General features: G+C 43.3%; 1 protein-coding gene across 9 annotated transcripts in view; it reads left to right on the forward strand.

Moving 5' to 3' along the window:
- Window positions 1-18,213, forward strand: part of NUF2 (NUF2 component of NDC80 kinetochore complex) — a 64,992-nt gene that overhangs the window by 29,729 nt on the left and 17,050 nt on the right. For 6 of the 9 annotated variants that reach the window (XM_084851038.1, XM_084851036.1, XM_084851032.1 and 3 more), the window contains 5 exons: window positions 2,783-2,880; window positions 6,748-6,821; window positions 11,371-11,467; window positions 12,023-12,085; window positions 14,097-14,234. In XM_084851038.1, the coding sequence (XP_084707164.1) occupies window positions 2,783-2,880; window positions 6,748-6,821; window positions 11,371-11,467; window positions 12,023-12,085; window positions 14,097-14,234 (470 nt within the window). Of the gene's footprint in view, window positions 1-2,782; window positions 2,881-6,747; window positions 6,822-11,370; window positions 11,468-12,022; window positions 12,086-13,815; window positions 13,936-14,096; window positions 14,235-18,213 lie in introns of all 9 variants that reach the window. The other 3 variants (XM_084851035.1, XM_084851031.1, XM_084851034.1) reach the window with 1 other exon arrangement.

The following is an 18,213-nucleotide window of genomic DNA, read 5'->3' on the forward strand; positions in this document are numbered from 1 at the left end:
GGCACAGAGCAATAATCCCCCAGCACCACCTTCTGGAATCGGCCATCCAAGTAGGAGCGGAACCACTGTAGGGCAGTGCCTCCAACTCCCAATCCAGACAACCTATCCAGAAGGATACCATGGTCGATGGTATCGAAAGCCGCTGAGAGGTCCAGGAGAATCAACAGGGTCGCACTCCTCCTGTCCCTCTTCCAGCAGAGGTCATCCCACAGGGCAACCAAGGCAGTTTCCGTTCCAAAACCAGGCCTGAAGCCCGATTGAAATGGATCTAGATAATCCGTTTCATTCAAGAGTGCCTGGAGCTGTCCTACAACCACCTGCTCAAGCACCTTGCCCAGGAAGGGGATGTTGGCCACTGGCCTATAATTGTTAACATCCTCTGGGTCCAGGTTAGGCTTTTTCAGGAGTGGTCTAATTACTGCCTCTTTTAAAGCAGCAGGCACCACTCCCTCTCTCAAGGAGGAATTTACAACCTCCTGGACCCAGCCGGACAACCCTTCCTTGTTTGATTTAATAAGCCATGAAGGGCAAGGGTCAAGCACACAAGTGGTCGATCGGTCTTGGCCAAGCACCTTGTCCGCATCCTCAGGCCTCAGTAACTGAAACTCATCCAATAAAACTGGACCAGACGGTGCTCTGAACGCCTCTACCAATGGAACTGCATTAATGGTGGTGTCCAATTCATGACGAATCTGAGCAACTTTATCCTCAAAGTGCTGTGCAAATTTGTCACAGCGTGCTACCGAGGGTTCCACCGTCTCTCTCTCTCTGGCCCAGAATGTAACAGGCTGCGAACCACTCGGAAAAGCTCCGCTGGATGACACTGAGAAGATGCAATGCTGGTGGAAAAGAACTGTCTCTTTGCCACCCTCACCGCCACAGAGTAGGCTCGATAGTGGGCTCTTACCTGTGTTCGGTCAGACTCAGCACAAGTTTTCCTCCACCTGCGTTCTAGCTGTCTCTCCTCTTGCTTCATTGCCCTCAGCTCAGGTGTATACCAAGGAGCTGGCCGGGCTCTGCTTGGGTGCGATCGTGTCAACCGCCCGAGTCATCTCTGCATTCCACAGAGTGACCTGGGCTTCGACAGGAGCACCAGCCATACCAGCAGGAAAATCCCCCAGAGCCCTCTGGAATCCATCGGAATCCATTAATCTCCGGGGGCGGACCATTTTAATAGGTCCCCCACCCTTGCAGAGGGGAAAGGCCGCCAGGAGTCTAAACCTCAGCAGGAAGTGATCTGACCATGACAAAGGGACAGATGTTAATTCCTCCACTTTCAGATCACCATCCTCCTGCCCAGTCGAGAAAACCAGATCAAGTGTGTGTCCTTTTATATGCGTTGGGCCGATGACATGTTGGGACAGCCCCATGGTTGTCATGGCGGCCATGAAGTCCTGAGCCGCCCTGGATACAGCGGCCTCGGCATGGAAGTTGAGATCCCCCAGGACCATCATCCTGGGGGTCCTCAACACCAAGTCCGAGACCACCTCCGTCAGCTCAGGCACGGAGTCTGATGGGCAGCGGGGTGGGCGGTACACCAACAGAATCCCTAATCTGTCCCGGGTACCCAGCACAAGGTACAAACACTCAAGATCTGCACTTGAATGAGCAGGAAGCCTGGAGAGGGAGATTGAATTCCTATAGACCACGGCAACCCCCCCTCCCCGACCCTCAAGTCGGTGTTGGTGCTGCACCGAGTACCCAGGAGGGCACAGCTGGGAGAGAGTGACCCCTCCCAGTTCCCCCATCCAGGTCTCAGTAATACATGCCAGGTCAGCCCCCTCATCCACAATCAAATCATGGAGGAGGGAGATTTTATTTTGAGCCGACCTGGCATTCAGCAGCAGCACCACCAGACCCAAGGGCAGACTGGTAAGGCTGCCAGAGACCATCAGGTTGGGTGAAGAACCAGAAGAGGGGACAGCTGTAAGGTGTCTAGCCCCTCTTCTCCTCAGCTGGCCTGTTAATCCCCCAACGCCATACCTCCCCCTGCCCGTTACCACAGTTATGGTGGCACCTCCCCGACCCCCTGAGCTACCCAATAGTCCTCCCAGGCACATATTAAAATGTTAGGATATAAAATGCACAACAGTTTAAAAGAATATAAAAAGATAAAAGAGAACAGCAGCTAAGAAGGAGCAGATAAAGTCCACGTTTGCCCCTTTCCCCCTCGTCTTTAAAGCTGCTGCCCTCTGCTGCTGCTGCTATTTGCTGCTGGTATCTGTGGCTGCTGGTGTCTCTGGAGAGGCAGGTGGGTGGGTCTTCAGATCCTACGCGACTCCAAGTGCGATGCTAAGTGCGCACTTAGCGTCGCACTTGGTGCAACACCGAGGCGCTGCCTCTGGCAGCCCCACCTTAAGTACCTGTGGGCGGGGGCAGAAGCAGGCTCAGGCTCCACCTGGTGCAGCTGCTGGCTGGTCCTCCTTCCCCAGGCTCCTTCCCGAGCAGCCTCTGGCAGCCCTGCCTTAATACTGAATACTGAAATGTTTCCATGGAATCCTGCATTGTTATACACCAGGATGGGCAGAAAGTAGATCTCCAGATATTTTGGACTTCAGCTTGCAGCATTCCTGACCATTGCCCATGCTGACAGGTGCTTCTGGGAGTTGAAGTCCAAAACATCTGGAAATCACCTTCTGGTCATCGCTGCCATACACTATTTCTACCTAGTAGACCATCCTCCAACTAGATGGAGTTTATATCTCATGCAGCCCTTTGAGTTTGAAAAATTGTATGTATCATAACCTTCATCAGAATATTTCATTTTGTGTTGATGTTCTAGAAGCAAAGAGGACAGCTCGTTTTTTGAGTGGCATTCTTAACTTTCTTTTCTTCCGTGACTCACGACGTGAGGTCTACCTGGAAATCCAGAGCACATATGTAAGATTATGTACAGTTTTTGCATGTTAGACCCTCAGAAATTTAACTTTAAAGTTTTGTTATTTTGGTCATGTTGTAGATTACTTGGGAAATTGTGCTAGCCTCTTGAATTTTAACTTTTGCTGGAGGGTAACTTTAGCTTGTTCATAGTATGGCTGGGTTCACGCAACATGCTAACCCACCTAGTGTGGGTTGTCGTTGAAACGTGGGTTATCGAGTTGTCTGAACGCAGCACATTTTCTGCAGGGTGAGTTACCATGTTGTCTGAATGCAGTGCTTTTTCATCAGGGTTGCTCGTTAACCATGCAGTGTGGCCTGTTAACCACCTTGAACAACCCAACAGCAAGCCATGGGTTCTCAAGGTGGCTTATTCAAGAAAAATAAACTATACTGTATGGTTAACAAGCCACCCTGCGGAAAATGCGCTGGCTTCAGACAACACGATAACCCATGGTGGGTTAGTGTGTTGTGTGAATCCAGCGACTTTTAACTTTTTAGTTCTCTAAAATGATGGATTACTTTGTGACTTATCACAAAGCTCACCATGATAATTCAGCTTGATAGAGCAGCTCTCTTTATTTTGATCTGCTATTCGTATCTGTGTTGTAATATGCTATGTGGCTTTCTGTTCATGGTGGAAATGAAGCCTATTGTAGCAAGTAACTAAGCTACCGTGATGTAGAAACGAAGCTAGCTGCAAATAGGATGTATGCAACTTTTCAATTTCGGTGAGCAAAGGTCAGTTTGGCAGAAAGAAATACTTAACCTAAGGGATGGCAGGAGCTATGTGGGCAAGGTAAGAATATTGGAAACCTCAGCAGGAAGATATCCCAGCCAGAAAGCCTATTCTACCAACTCTAGTCACTCTGTTCCCTGCCAGCTCTTTGTTTCCTACCACATCCCAAACCTTTTTTCAACAGCAATTCCCTTGAGCTGAATGCTGTCTGGTGTGAACTTTGTGATTAAGGCTGCAATCCTATACCCACTTAGCTGGGAGTAAACCCCATTGAATGCAGTGAGATTTACTTCTGAGTAGACAAATATATAATTGTGCTGTCAGTTCCTTCTACATGAAGAACATAAGCAAGGGCTTGGGATGTAGGAGCCTGAAAAACATTGTGGCTGCAAACAATTTTGGCGGCATTAGAGGTGTAAAATTTCCTGAAATTTTAAAGCCATGGGAAAAAATTGGTTTTTTTCTGGGGGGTTTCAGGAAAAAACTGAAACTTTGGGAAAAATTGAAAAAATAAGCAATACTTAGCTTTTTCGTGGTCTTTACAAATCTAAAGTAACTTAGTTGCTTTAGGACAGCCTTCCCCAACCTGGTGCCCTCCAGATGTTTTGGACTTCAGCTCCCACCATTGGTAGCATGGCCGAAGGTCAGGAATCTGGGCATTGTAGTCCAAAACATGTTGAGGGTGCCAGGCTGAGGAAGACTGCTTTAGGAATATGAAGCAGCCTTTATGTTCCTAACGTTATTTTCTGTATGACTGGGTTTGCTCATAAAATTGCCATTATATATTAAAAACGTTTAAAATAAACTCAGTCAGTACATTTCTAATTATTGTCTGAATAAACTCTACTTTTAAATTTAATACCAAACATGATAATTTTATGAGCAAACGAAGATATACAGAACATATTTTAGGTTCCTATTTATTGTCTGACAATCAGCAGGTAGTCCCTGAAACATCTGAAGTATCCTAGAGGCAAGAAGAAGCAGGAAGAACTGGAAGCAGAGAAAGACTGGTGTACAGCATCTGTTCCTATTTGTAAGGAAGTTTAGGGAAATTCCTAAACCTGTTCCTGTATGTGGAGCTTAGGGAAATCTGATCTGAAGGAAAAAGCTATTGAGATTGTATTTAGCTGAGAAAGGCTCATCTTAAGATTGGTAAGCAATCATTAAATTTAAGAACCTTTAAGTAATCTCAACCTATTATTTAAAGAGTGACTTTTTCTTCAGTTTTGTAAATAACGTCCGTTAATGAACACCTTATTTTGAGAGGTGGTCTGTAGTGTTAGTGTCAATCCCATGCCTACATCATAGGGACCAGGTTTCTCAATTTCTTTTAGGTAGAGCAGGTTTATTTTAGTGGCAGCAGTTAAAAGGTTTTGTAGGTGAGGCAGCATCCCCTAGAAGTGAGGTCTAATTGAGAACTTTATTAAAAACTGTGGCAGTGAGTTCTGTAGACTCAAATTTCAAAATTAATTTTAAAAAAAGAACAGAAACATAGGTGGAATAACCCACATGCTGTTCCGACACATCTGGTGATAGTGATAACTTGCATTTTTTTTTCACATGTGGATTTTAGATTAGAACGATATTAATTGCTACAGCATCTAGCCCAGAAACACAGGACTCTGTAGAACAAAACCCAAACTGTCAAGAACCCACATTTTTTTCCCATATTATGATATGGTGACTCTACTCACATGTTGGAAAACTGAGCATGACTTAGAGCATCCCTAAAGGTCTATCAGTAAAAGATGCATTAGATCAAGTGCTGGTATTAATACTTAAAGCCCTAAATGGCTTGGGGCCAGGCTATCTGAAGGATCATCTCCTCCTATATGTCCCTGCTTGGACCCTAAGATCATCTTCAGGGGTCCCTCTCCAGGAGCCCCTGCCAAAGGAAGAGAGGTGGGTGGCTACCAGGAAGAGGGCCTTTTCTGCTGTGGCAGCCCCGTTGTGGAATGAGCTCTCAAGAGGTTAGCTTGGTGCCTAAGTTGTTCTCCTTTCGGCGCCAGGTGAAGACCTTTCGATTTTCCCAGGCATTTTAGCATTTGCTGTTTTAAATCTGTATTTTAAATCTCTGCACTGCTGCTAGGTCTTATTCTGATTGTACGTTTACATTGTAGTTTTAAAATTTTATATTTTATATTGTTTTATGCTGTGGTTTTAATTTTTGTGAACCGCCCAGAGAGTATTGGCTATTGGGCGGTATAGAAATGTAATAAATAAATAAATAAATTTAACAAGGAAGGGAAGAAATAACTATGCTGAGAATTTTACAGAGAGGATTAAAAAACATTTTCCCCATGGCTTCATTATTTCCAGACATTTTACTTCTCTATTCTTTCTATAAAAGAATTCTTATTACATAGTTTTTAGAAATAATTTTTCAGGGAGTAAAGCCGGGGTAACAATATATGATCATCATGTCTTAAATTCTCAAAGAAAATATTACATAATCGAAAGGTGTTCAGTTTTTCCAATGTTTTAGAACCCACCCACCCGCCAAACGGTCCTTGGGGGGAAAATAAAACGGGAAAAAAGCATCTTTAGGAGTTGCAGACTTGGTTTTCATCAGTTCTGGGGGAGAGAGACCTTCCTGTACTCTCAGCGTAAAAGTTTTTTTCTTCATTGACTTGTTCACAGTCTGTTCTGTTCATGAGGTGCCTAGTTTGGTTCTGTTGGGTTTTGGTTTTTCCTAGACTCACTGGTGTTACTGCCACTGGTAAAGACAGGAAATTCAGTTAAGCCTGCCTCCAGGGCCCATGGGTTGAGTTATTTATATAGGAATTCCTCCAAACTTCAAGGTGGAACACTCACAAGTACAACATTCTGATCTCTAGAAGACTTTCCTTTTGCAGCTGCTGCCACTTTGCCTCTTTAAAAGGTGCAGCTGCTACTACTGGGAGAGTTAGGCAGGGCCACTGGTCCTTGGCATGATAGGGCTCTAGTTTAATCTCACAGAAATTCATAATATCCAACTTCCATCAACAGGTAGCTGGGACTGTGCCCTAAAATTGGAGCTGTTACTGCCCCAGTTGCCCCTAAGCATAGTCCCAGCTATTGAGGAAGTGTGAACTCAAGCTGTTTTGTAGAGTTAGGTTTAAACTGTATATAACATGTTCCTTTCTCAGAAATCAGCTATGGAAAGAGAGCAGCGACTTCAGATGGCAATCCAGGAGGCAACATTGAAACTGGAGAAGCTTGAGTAAGCTGTCTACTGATTGGATACATTAACAACCTGTGGCATTCAAGGGCCAATTCACAGGATTCCAAAGGATCTGCATCCATTGGGACATAAATATCTTCCCCTATCAGGCATAATATCTGTAGTATGAATTGGAGCCTGCAAGTGTAAACTCTGCTTACCTGACCTGCCTATCCCTTTGTGTTCTACCTGACCTGCCTATCCCTTTGTGTTCTACCTGACCTGCCTATCCCTATGTGTTCTCTTTGTGATCTGGGAAGGTATGTAAGCCCAAGGTTTGCTCCTGGGCCCCGCTGCATATGTAACACTGCTGGGGCCAGTTGTAAATTGGCCTTAGATGTTCAGTATTGAGCATTTTAAACAGTAACTATTAGCAGGTAACTAGATACAGCTAATGAATTCCTGTGGAGTACCTACATCCCTTCTCATTGCAGTCATCTATTTCTGTGGTCCCCTTCATTGATCATTGCCTTGTTGTGGCGAAGGGGCTTGTGTAACTCAGTGAAGCCATAAGCTGTGCCGTGCAGGGCCACCCAAGACAGACAGGTCATGGTGGAGAGTTCTGACAAAATTTGGCCCACTGGAGAAGGAAATGGCAACCCACTCCAGTATTCTTGCCAAGAAAACCCCATGGAACGTATCACAAGGCTAAAAGAGATGACGCCGGAAGATGAGCCCCTCAGGTCGGAAGGTGTCCAATATACTACTAGGGAAGAGCAGAGGGAATTTCCAAGTAGCACCAGAAAGAGTGAAGCGGCTGGGCCAAAGCTGAAAGGACACTCAGCTGTGGATGTGTCTGGTGGTGAAAAGAAAGTCCGATGCTGTAAAGAACAATATTGAGGAACCTGGAATGTCAGATCAATGAATCAAGGTAAGCTGGAGGTGGTCAAACATGAGATGGCAAGACTGAACATCAACATCTTGGGAATCAGCGAACTAAAATGGACAAGCATGGGCGAATTTAATTCAGGTGACCATTATATCTACTACTGTGGGCAAGAATCCCTTAGAAGAAATGGAGTAGCGCTCATAGTCAACAAAAGGGTGGGAAAAGCAGTACCGGGGTACAATCTCAAAAACGATAGAATGATCTCAGTACGAATCCAAGGCAAACCATTCAACATCACAGTAATTCAAGTCTATGCTCCAACCACTGATGCCGAAGAAGCTGAGGTCGATCGGTTCTATGAAGACCTACAACACCTTCTAGAACTAACACCAAAAAAAGATGTCCTCTTCATCAAAGGGGATTGGAATGCTAAAGTAGGAAGTCAAGAAATCACTGGGATAACAGGCAAGCATGGCCTTGGTGTACAAAATGAAGCAGGACAAAAGCTAATAGAGTTTTGCCAAGAGAACACGCTGATCATAGCAAACACTCTTTTCCAACAGCACAAGAGGCGACTCTACACATGGACATCACCAGATAGATGGTCAATATTGAAATCAGATTGATTATGTCCTTTGCAGCCAAAGATGGAGAAGCTCCATACAGTCAGTAAAAACAAGACCTGGAGTTGACTGTGGCTCAGATCATGAGCTGCTTCTTGCAAAATTTGAGCTTAAATTGAAGAATGTAGGGAAAACCACTAAACCATTCAGGTATGACCTAAATCATATCCCTTATGAATATACAGGGGAGGTGAGGAATAGATTTCAGGGATTAGACCTGTTAGACAGAGTGCCTGAGGAACTATGGACGGAGGTCCGTAACATTGTTCAGGAGGCAGCAACTCAATCCATCCCAAAGAAAAAGAAATGCAAGAAAGCCAAGTGGCTGTCTGATGAGGCTTTACAAGTAGCTGAGGAAAGAAGGGAAGCGAAAAGCAAGGGAGAAAGGGGAAGATATATCCAACTGAATGCAGAGTTCCAGAGAACAGCAAGGAGAGACAAGAAGGCCTTCTTAAATGAACAATGCAAAGAAATTGAGGAAAACAATAGAATGGGAAAGACTAGATCTTCTCAAGAAAATCGAAGATCTCAAGGGAACATTTTGTGCAAAGACGGGCATGATAAAGGACCAAGAAGGCAGGGACCTAACAGAAGCAGATGAGATTAAGAAGAGGTGGAAAGAATACACAGAAGAACTATACAGGAAAGATCTGAATGTCCCTGATGGCCTTGATAGTGCAGTCACTGAACTTGAGCCGGACATCCTCGAGAGTGAAGTCAAGTGGGCCTTAGGAAGCATTAGTAACAACAAAGCTAGCGGAGATGACAGTATCCCAGCTGAGCTATTTAAAATCCTAAAAGATGATGCTGTTAAAGTGCTGCATTCAATATGCCAACAAATTTGGAACACTCAGCAGTGGCCACAAGACTGGAAACGGTCAGTTTACATTCCAATTCCAAAGAAGGGCAGTGCCAAAGAGTGTTCAAACTACTGCACAGTTGCGCTCATTTCACATGCCAGCAAGGTTATGCTCAAAATCTTGCAAGCTAGGCTTCAGCAGTATGTGAACCGAGAAGTACCGCAAGTACAAACCGGGTTTCGAAGAGGCAGAGGAACTAGAGATCAAATCGCCAACATTCGCTGGATCGTGGAGAAAGCAAGAGAATTCCAGAAAAGCATCTGTTTCTGCCTCATTGACTACACTAAAGCCTTTGATTGTGTGGACCACAATAAACTCTGGCAAATTCTGAAAGAGATGGGAGTACCAGACCACCTTACCTGTCTCTTGAGAAACCTGTATGAGGGTCAAGAAGCAACAGTAAGAACCGGACATGGAACAACCGATTGGTTCCAAATTGGGAAAGGAGTACGACAAGGCTGCATATTGTTGCCCTGCTTATTTAACTTATATGCAGAGTACATCATGAGAAACACCGGGTTGGATGAATCACAGGTCGGAATTAAGATTGCCGAGAGAATCAACAACCTCAGATACGCAGATGATACCACCCTAATGGCAGAAAGCGAAGAGGATCTCAAGAGCCTCTTGTTGAGGGTGAAAGTGGAGAGTTCAAAAGCTGGTTTGAAACTCAACATTAAAAAAACGAAGATCATGGCATCTGGCCCCATCACTTCCTGGCATATAGGAGGGGAAGAAATGGAAGCAGTGACAGATTTTATTTTCTTGGGCTCCAAGATCATCGCAGACGGTGACGGTAGCCATGAAATTAAAAGACGCTTGCTCCTTGGGAGGAAAGCTATGGCAAACCTAGACAGCATAGTAAGCAGCAGAGACATCGCCTTGCCGACAAAGGTCCGTCTAATCAAAGCTATGGTTTTCCCAGTAGCAACATATGGCTGTGAGAGCTGAACTATAAGGAAGGCTGAGCGCTGAAGAATTGATGCTTTCGAACTGTGGTGCTGGAGAAGACTCTTACGAGTCCCCTGGACTGCAAGGAGGTCAAATCAGTCAATCTGAAAGGAAATCAACCCTGAGTGCTCATTGGAAGGACAGATACTGAAGCTGAAGCTCAGATATTTTGGCCACCTAATGCGAAGAGAAAAGTCACTGGAAAAGACCCTGATGGCTGCTGGGAAAGATTGAAGGCAAAAGGAGAAGGGGACGGCAGAGGATGAGATGGCTAGATAGCATCACTGATGCAGTGAATATGAATTTGAGCACGCTCCAGGAGAGAGCGGAGGACAGGAAGGCCTGGCATGCTATGGTCCATGGGGTCACGAAGCGTCGGACACGACTTAACTACGGAACAACAACAATTTATGTGGTAGAGACTTAAGCTCAAGTAATTTTGGGGTGTGGCCAGGTGTCAGAGTGCAGCACTTTGCCTTGCTCCTGTAGAAGTCAACAGGTGTCATTTTCTTACATTGGAATAGGTCCTTTCCATTCCCACTTTGGACGATTCTCCTGTGGCCATGCTCATTATTATTTTGTCCTGTATAGGGGAAGAGAATGTATATGGGCTAACTATGTGATACAAGTAAGACTGCAGCACATTGTAGTAGGACAGGGTTAGCCAGAGAGGAGAGGAAAAGTGATCCCGATGTCTGCCTCTTTCCTGCCCCAAACTTGATTTCTCACCCAGCATTACTCCCAAGGAGGGGGTCAGTGGGAGGCTCCTTCCCCTTTCGTCCTACCATTGTGACTTTTGCTGTCCTCCCTGCTCATAACTCCCAATAAGCAGGGAAAAGGGAACAGAACCTCCTTTCATCCCTATGCCCAGTGACCTTGGTTTTCTAGAAATTTTGAGTCAGAAAATTTCCCAATTCAAATTAGATTCATTTGCGTAGGGTCATTTGCATTGGAAACCTTTCTGGTGCCCTACCCCTGCTCTATAGGATCCTTTCCAATCCTCCATAAATTTGCCCTTTCTGGCCCCGGACATTGACATGCAGTCAGACTACATTTGGCTTAATTTGCTTAAAGATTCACCTATCTGTGGAAGATCACAGTTGAGAGAACTGTTCCCATGTATACAGTTTCCTAAACTTAGTGTCCACTTGTATACTACTGCAACACCTAAAGTTGCAAGGCAGTTATATCAAAAAGGAACAGCTTTTCTAATAAGTGAAAGGATCATCAGACTGTGTATGCCTGAATATATATTACGTACCAACTCTGTTTCTTTGTACATACAGTACTATACCAGCTGATCAACAAGTAGAGTTCAAGGAGCTGTCTCAAGATATTCAAGAACTGGAGCAAAAACTCAACCAAGAATATCGGCAGAAAACGGTGTGTATGTGTGTGTTTTTCAGAAGTCAGTTTGAGATATAAAGCTACTCTGGCCTTGCATTTCTATTAAATAACAACTTTAGTTGTGGGGTTGTTGTTATATTTTAAGACACCTTGGCCTATGAACTCTTACCTTTGTCGAACGTTAAAGTCAATGGCTTGTTCAGGGGTTAGAAAATGTATGCAGCTGCATCCTGTGGGAACATACTGATACTACTTGCATTTGTGTGTGGGCTTGTTTGTGACCTGTGCAGAGAAAGGTTTACTTGCATTGGGCCTCTGTCTATTGCAGCCAGGCTGGGCAGGCAGTCATACAAATCCTCTGTATGTTAATACACTTGTAGCCTATTATTCACCCAGCGTGGCTGTGTTGGCTTCCTCATTCATTCCTTCAGTACTCCTTCTGTGGGCACATTTGTTTCTCTCTAGCTTTCCTACAAATGACTACATAATCTGAAGGACAAAATGCCAGGTAAAACTCTAGAGGATTCTGGAGTTCAAAGTGAAAAGTAGACCTTATTTCTTTGACTGTCAAGCAATTGTTCTTTCTACTAGCGTGTTTTGCAAGAAGTGATCCACCAAAAGAGAATGGAAATTGCAGAAAAAAACCAGAATCTGGTAAGTGGATCTCAATGGTGAGTTGAACAGTAGGCTTAAGAACAGTTTTGACTTCCAGAAAGATAACGCTTAACGTATGCTGATTTTCAGCCAGCTACGTGCAATATGGGAACTTGTCATACATTCTTTAAGAGTGTTGTCTTTGTATTGCATTTGAATTTTCCCTTGAGGTTCTCAGAGTATGTTCTCTCCCAGGCATTTGCACATTAATGTGTTTCATTTTTAGGCTTTTTCTGCAAAGCATCGATATGCTAGCCATAATGTAGTTACTTGAAACATGAGAAATGGGGACCTAAATCAAAATGGTGCCGCTAACTTCCAGCTGTGCTAAAGTGGTTGGGCACTTTATATCTACCCCCACCCCCATCTAATCTATATAATAATTCATTTATTTTCATCTTATTTATTTCATTTCTATACCACCCAATAGCCAAAGCTCTGTAATGTGGGGAGGGGAGTGTTTTAACCTCATGGCAAACATCACCCCTGCCCCCCAATGTCAGCTCAAGGTTGTTATAAGTTGCTGTGGGTTCTGGCAGACTAATTCCCTAATCTTTCCTTTAAAAAAAAAAATCAGACACCCTCAGTATTATGTGGATTGACAGCCCTCAGTTTATTTTATTTATTTATTAATTGCATTTATACCCCACCTGTTTTCCTCTTGCAAGGAACCCAAGGCGGCTTACAGTATCCTCCTCCTCTCCATTTTATCCTCACAACAACCCTGTGAAGTGGGTTGGGCTGAGAGTCTGTGACTGGCCCAAAGTCACCCAGTGAGCTTCCATGGCCGAGTGGGGACTAGAACCCGGATCTCCCAGCTCCTAGTCCAACACTCTTGCCACTACCATAGACTTAATTGATATACTCTCACAGTCTGCTCAACATGTTGTTTCTTTTTTTCTCCCCTGGGGTGGAAGTTAAAGCTGCTCATAGACATCAATGGAGGAATCAGGATACTAGCATAGCTGTGGTTCAGCAGCAGCCATGTCACATCCCCACCTCCAACAAAACATAGCAGCAAAGACAGGGATTGCTGTTTTTTGCATTCAGTATGAACCCAGAAGTTTCTTCTTCAGACAATATCTTTAGTACTGGTACCAGAGGCAATGAGCCTATGTACACCAGTTGCTGGGGAACATGGGTGGGAAGGTGCTGTTGCACTCATGCCCTGCTTGTGGGTTCCTGGTCGACAGCTGCTTGGCCACTGTGTGAAATGAGTGCTGGACTAGATGGACCCTTGGTCTGATCCAGCAGGGCTCTTCTTATATTCTTAGTATTTTCTTATCTTTATATCCTCAACATTTCATAGGTCCTTCAAACTCTCAGGGTTACGTTCTCAGTTTTTTCTCCTCTTACTCATATATTTCTGCATATGTACAGAGTCCCCGGAGTGTGTAGAAAACACTACCTTATTTTGGGATGGCTTCATTTCTGTTCTAAACTGATAAGCACTAGACCACCCAGGTTCACTATATGAAAGAATGATAGTTTCAAACCAGGCAGTTATGTGGTTATGGTGTGATAGCCTTTCATTTCCTAAAGCAGTCCAGTGATTATATTTTAAAATAATATGTAATCATAAAACAATGCAATGCAAGTATAATATTAATATGTAAAATACAGTTTTGAACTTTATCTGGCTGTCTATATTTTATACAGTGAGTGGTGTATTTCTTCTACTTTAAGGAGATAACAATAGTTCCAAAGACCTGTGTTGCTTCTTTTTGTAGGTTCTAGAATTTGGAAATTCAGAAACAGGAATTAAATTACTGCATGTTGCACTCCTGTTGTGTGCTCCAAAGTATGTGCATAGAAGTGGAAGACTTGACTGCTCTAAGATTCATTTGGCAGTTGAGTGAAGTTTCTCCATTTTGAAGAAAAAAAATGGCTAATCATCACTAACTTCACAGTCTTAAAAAAGGCTTACTTAAGGACAGGTTTTTTTTTCTGATATCAAATGTAAACTGGTAGAAGCATTAAGATAAGCTTTGCATCTACTCTTTTTAATTAGAATGAGCTAAAATTGATCATATGTAATCTAAAAGAAGAACAAGAGCAACTAAAATCCAAGATTACGGAGTCTCCAGAGGAGCTGACTAATTGCAAAGAACGTCTGAAGCAGACACTACAGAAAATCAAGAAAGTCAAGGTGGGTCTTGCTGCTCTACTGTCTTTTTTACCTTTGCATTTTATTTATTGGCAGCAATTAAGCTAGCTTGACAAGCTTGATAAGCGAGCAAAAACAGTTTTGCTCTAGCTTGTCTCACACTTCCTATGCAGAAAATCTTCAGGTTCTGTCTAGGGTTGGCTTATTTGTAGTATTTGTGTTGGACCATAGTAGCGCATCTTCGTACAACTTCAGTTTGTATGGATCTCCAAACCTAAATTAAACTCAAATACATTTTCAAGAGGATACGACTACAGTTCAGTATTTCACTACCTAGATGCATACAAATCTGTTACAATGGGAATAATTGTTCAAAAAACCACTTTTGACATGTAAACAAGCACTAGAAGTAGAAAATTTGATGAAATGCCTCAGTGTCGTTCTTCGAAGTTAAAAAGCTAGAAGTTAAATTTAACCGACTTCAAACTGAATAAACAGCTGGAATTAAAGAGAAGCTATAAATTGAAAACTCTTAAGATACTTAGGGTGCAATCCTATACATGTTTAGACAGAAGAAAAGTCTTACAGTTCCCAGCATGCCCCAGTCAGCATGGCTGGCTGGAGGGATGCTGGGAGTTGTAGGACTTTTTTCTGTCTAAAGCATGCATAGGCTTGCACCCTAAAGCAATTATCCTTTTGAAAAGGAGATTTATTTATTTATTTATTACATTTCTACACTGCCCAATAGCCAAAGCTCTCTGGGCAGTTTAGAAAGATTAAAAGCATTAAAAATACAATATACAGAGATTAAAAACCATTTACATAAAAACACATGAACAGACAATACACATAAAAGAACATATATCTAAAACAACTTCAAACAGTTCTTCCAACAAGAATAAGGAAGATCCTTAAATGTATTCACTTATATTGAACAACAAAAAAGTTGTATTTTTTGGACTTCCAAAAGATACTGCTCAGGAGTTTGAGCTATAAGACTACTTAATACATCAGAAGAATCTAATGAAGATAGTAGGAGATGGCTTTTATAATCAATACATCTCCCTAAATATTTACTGGGAAGATAATTGAATTGGGGGGGGGGGGGTTGACAAACCCCAGTGACTTAAAAGGAGGTGAAAGATTATATCAAGTGTAAAAAAAAAAACCCAACAACAATAGAGCACTAGCTCTAGACAGTTTTATAACAGTTTTATAAAACCTTTGTGGATGATTTGATAAATCCTGGACAAGAACAATGAACAAATGTGTGGTGAAAAGTATAATGTTTAGATGCTGGGTAGAGGCAAAACTGGTAATATTTTTAAAGCCTAATAAGAGCCTTCCCTCCATAGAATCATATAGACTGGGGGTAGGCAACATGATGCCCAGTGCCAGTGTGCCCTATGCCCCTATTTTTTTTTAAAGAAACCATTCTTACTATCAGCTGGGATTGCTTCAAACCAGGGTGATGGCGTCTAGCTGCTGCCATCTTTGTTTCCCATGAATGAACTAAAAAGGACATAGCAGAATAAAGCAAGATACCCTTTTAAAGGAGGCAAAGGCTGTGCCTAGCATATTTCTGTTGGAAGGCTATTCAATAATTTCAGTACATAGGTCAGAATCTGAGGTCACATGAGTGGACTTCTGCTTGTGTGGTGGGTCTCTCTCCTGCAGCCCCCCTCCCCACTCCCAGAAGATCAAAGGGTTCTTGAACCCTCGGAGCAGATTTTGAGGATACATGGGGGACTGAAGGGGGAGGGGATCCCCTCCCAGTTCCACTGACAAGTAGTTCTGTCAGTAGAACAACTAACTGAATTTCACCCATATTTTTAGAACCTCCGTTATGGCTATTTGTACAGATCCAGATATTGGAAGGTTGCAGTTTGGTTTCAGTGGCTGAATTATCTATATATATATATGGATTAAGTCATCCTATTTCCTGCCCAACCTGAAATATTGACTCTTTTGTACAAGCATAGGGCAGTATCCTGTTCAGCACTACCATTAGCATAAATTATGTTGTGCTAGTGTAAGTGAGCTCTAGCGCAGTGTCAATAGCCATTCAGTATGGTTTGCTGCTCAAAATCTGAATTGGTAAGGACAAGAAATATCTCATTGTAGGCACTGGAAAGCTCCTAACTTAATATTTAGATAGCTAACAATATGCATTCCCTAAATTAATCTTTTCATCAAAGGGAGAAAGAAATGAGAGCCAGGATGAAGGAAATACATCAATTTCAACCTGTTTTCAACCTTGCAAAACAGTGCCATTAATGATCTAGCCACAGAGCAGATTTTTGAGAGCTCAACAGAAAAGTTAATACCTAAGCTCAATAATTGAAGAGAGGTTTCTGCCATGTGATAAGATATACAGTGGAGAGATCCCATTCCTAAGAGAACCTCTGATAGTTTCATAACTGGTTTGAAGTAGAGCATAAAGTTATGGCAGTGGTAATGCTCAAGGTAATTCTCAAGATCTTGCAAGGTAGACTCCAGCAATTCATGGAACGAGAATTGCCAGATGTACAAGCTGGGTTTAGAAAAGGCAGAGGAACTAGAGACTGAATTGCCAATATCCGCTGGATAATGGAGAAAGCCAGGGAGTTTCAGAAAAACATTTCTATTTTATTGACTATTCTAAAGCCTTTGACTGTGTGGATCATAACAAATTGTGGCTAGTTCTTGGTGGTATGGGGATACCAAGTCATCTTGTCTGCCTCCTGAGGAATCTGTATAATGACCAAGTAGCAACGGTAAGAACAGACCAGGGAACAACGGACTGGTTTAAGATTGGGAAAGGAGTATGGCAGGGTTGTATACTCTCTCACCCTACCTATTCAACCTGTACGCAGAACACATCGTGCGACGTGCTGGGCTGGATGAAGCCAAGGCTGGAGTTAAAATCACTGGAAGAAACGTTAACAATCTCCGATATGCAGATGATACCACTTTAATGGCTGAAAGCGAGGAGGAGCTGAGGAACCTCATGACGAAGGTGAAAGAAGAAAGTGCAAAAGCTGGGTTGCAGTTCAACATCAAAAAAACCAAGATTATGGCAACCAGCTGGATTGATAACTGGCAAATAGAGGGAGAAAACGTGGAGGCAGTGACAGACTTTGTCTTTCTAGGCCCAAAGATTACTGCAGACGCTGACTGCAGCCAGGAAATCAGAAGACGTTTACTTCTTGGGAGGACAGCAATGAGACATCACACTGACAACAAAGGTCCGCATAGTTAAAGCAATGGTATTCCCCGTAGTAACCTATGGCTGTGAGAGCTGGACCATAAGGAAGGCTGAACGAAGGAAGATAGATGCTTTTGAACTGTGGTGCTGGAGGAAAATTCTGAGAGTGCCTTGGACTGCCAGAAGATCAAACCAGTCCATACTCCAGGAAATCAAGCCAGACTGCTCACTTGAGGGAATGATATGAAAGGCAAAACTGAAGTACTTTGGCCACATCATGAGAAGACAGGATACCCTGGAGAAGATGCTGATGCTAGGGAAAGTGGAAGGCAAAAGGAAGAGGGGCCGACCAAGGGCAAGATGGATGGATGATATTCTGGAGGTGACAGACTTGACCTTGGGGGAGCTGAGGGTGGCGACGGCCAACAGGAAGCTCTGGCGTGGGCTGGTCCATGAAGTCACGAGGAGTCGGAAGTGACTGAACGAATAAACAACAACAAAGATATGCATCAAAACTGACAGAAAATTCATGCAACATTTCCTCATTGCCTATGAACTGTGCCACCCTCTCTGATACTGGTGGATGAACTCTTGCTAGTATCACAGGCAGTAACATAAATGAATGGGATACTTTACTCATGGTCAAAAGCAATTCCCTCCAAAGTGCTAATTCCAGGAATCTCTTGTTCCCTGTAGTTTCAAGCCACAAATCTAGGTGAGATGGCATCACTTACTAATGGACCGGCAGAGGCCATTTCTGTTGGGGAAACAGCTACAACATTTGGGGACCTTGCCAGTGTGTTTGTAGCTGTTTTACAAAGTAGAGCACTGTTC

Source organism: Heloderma suspectum, chromosome 4 (genome assembly GCF_057233095.1).
Source record: "Heloderma suspectum isolate Gila_16-S chromosome 4, 16-S_ref, whole genome shotgun sequence".
NCBI lineage: Eukaryota > Metazoa > Chordata > Lepidosauria > Squamata > Helodermatidae > Heloderma > Heloderma suspectum.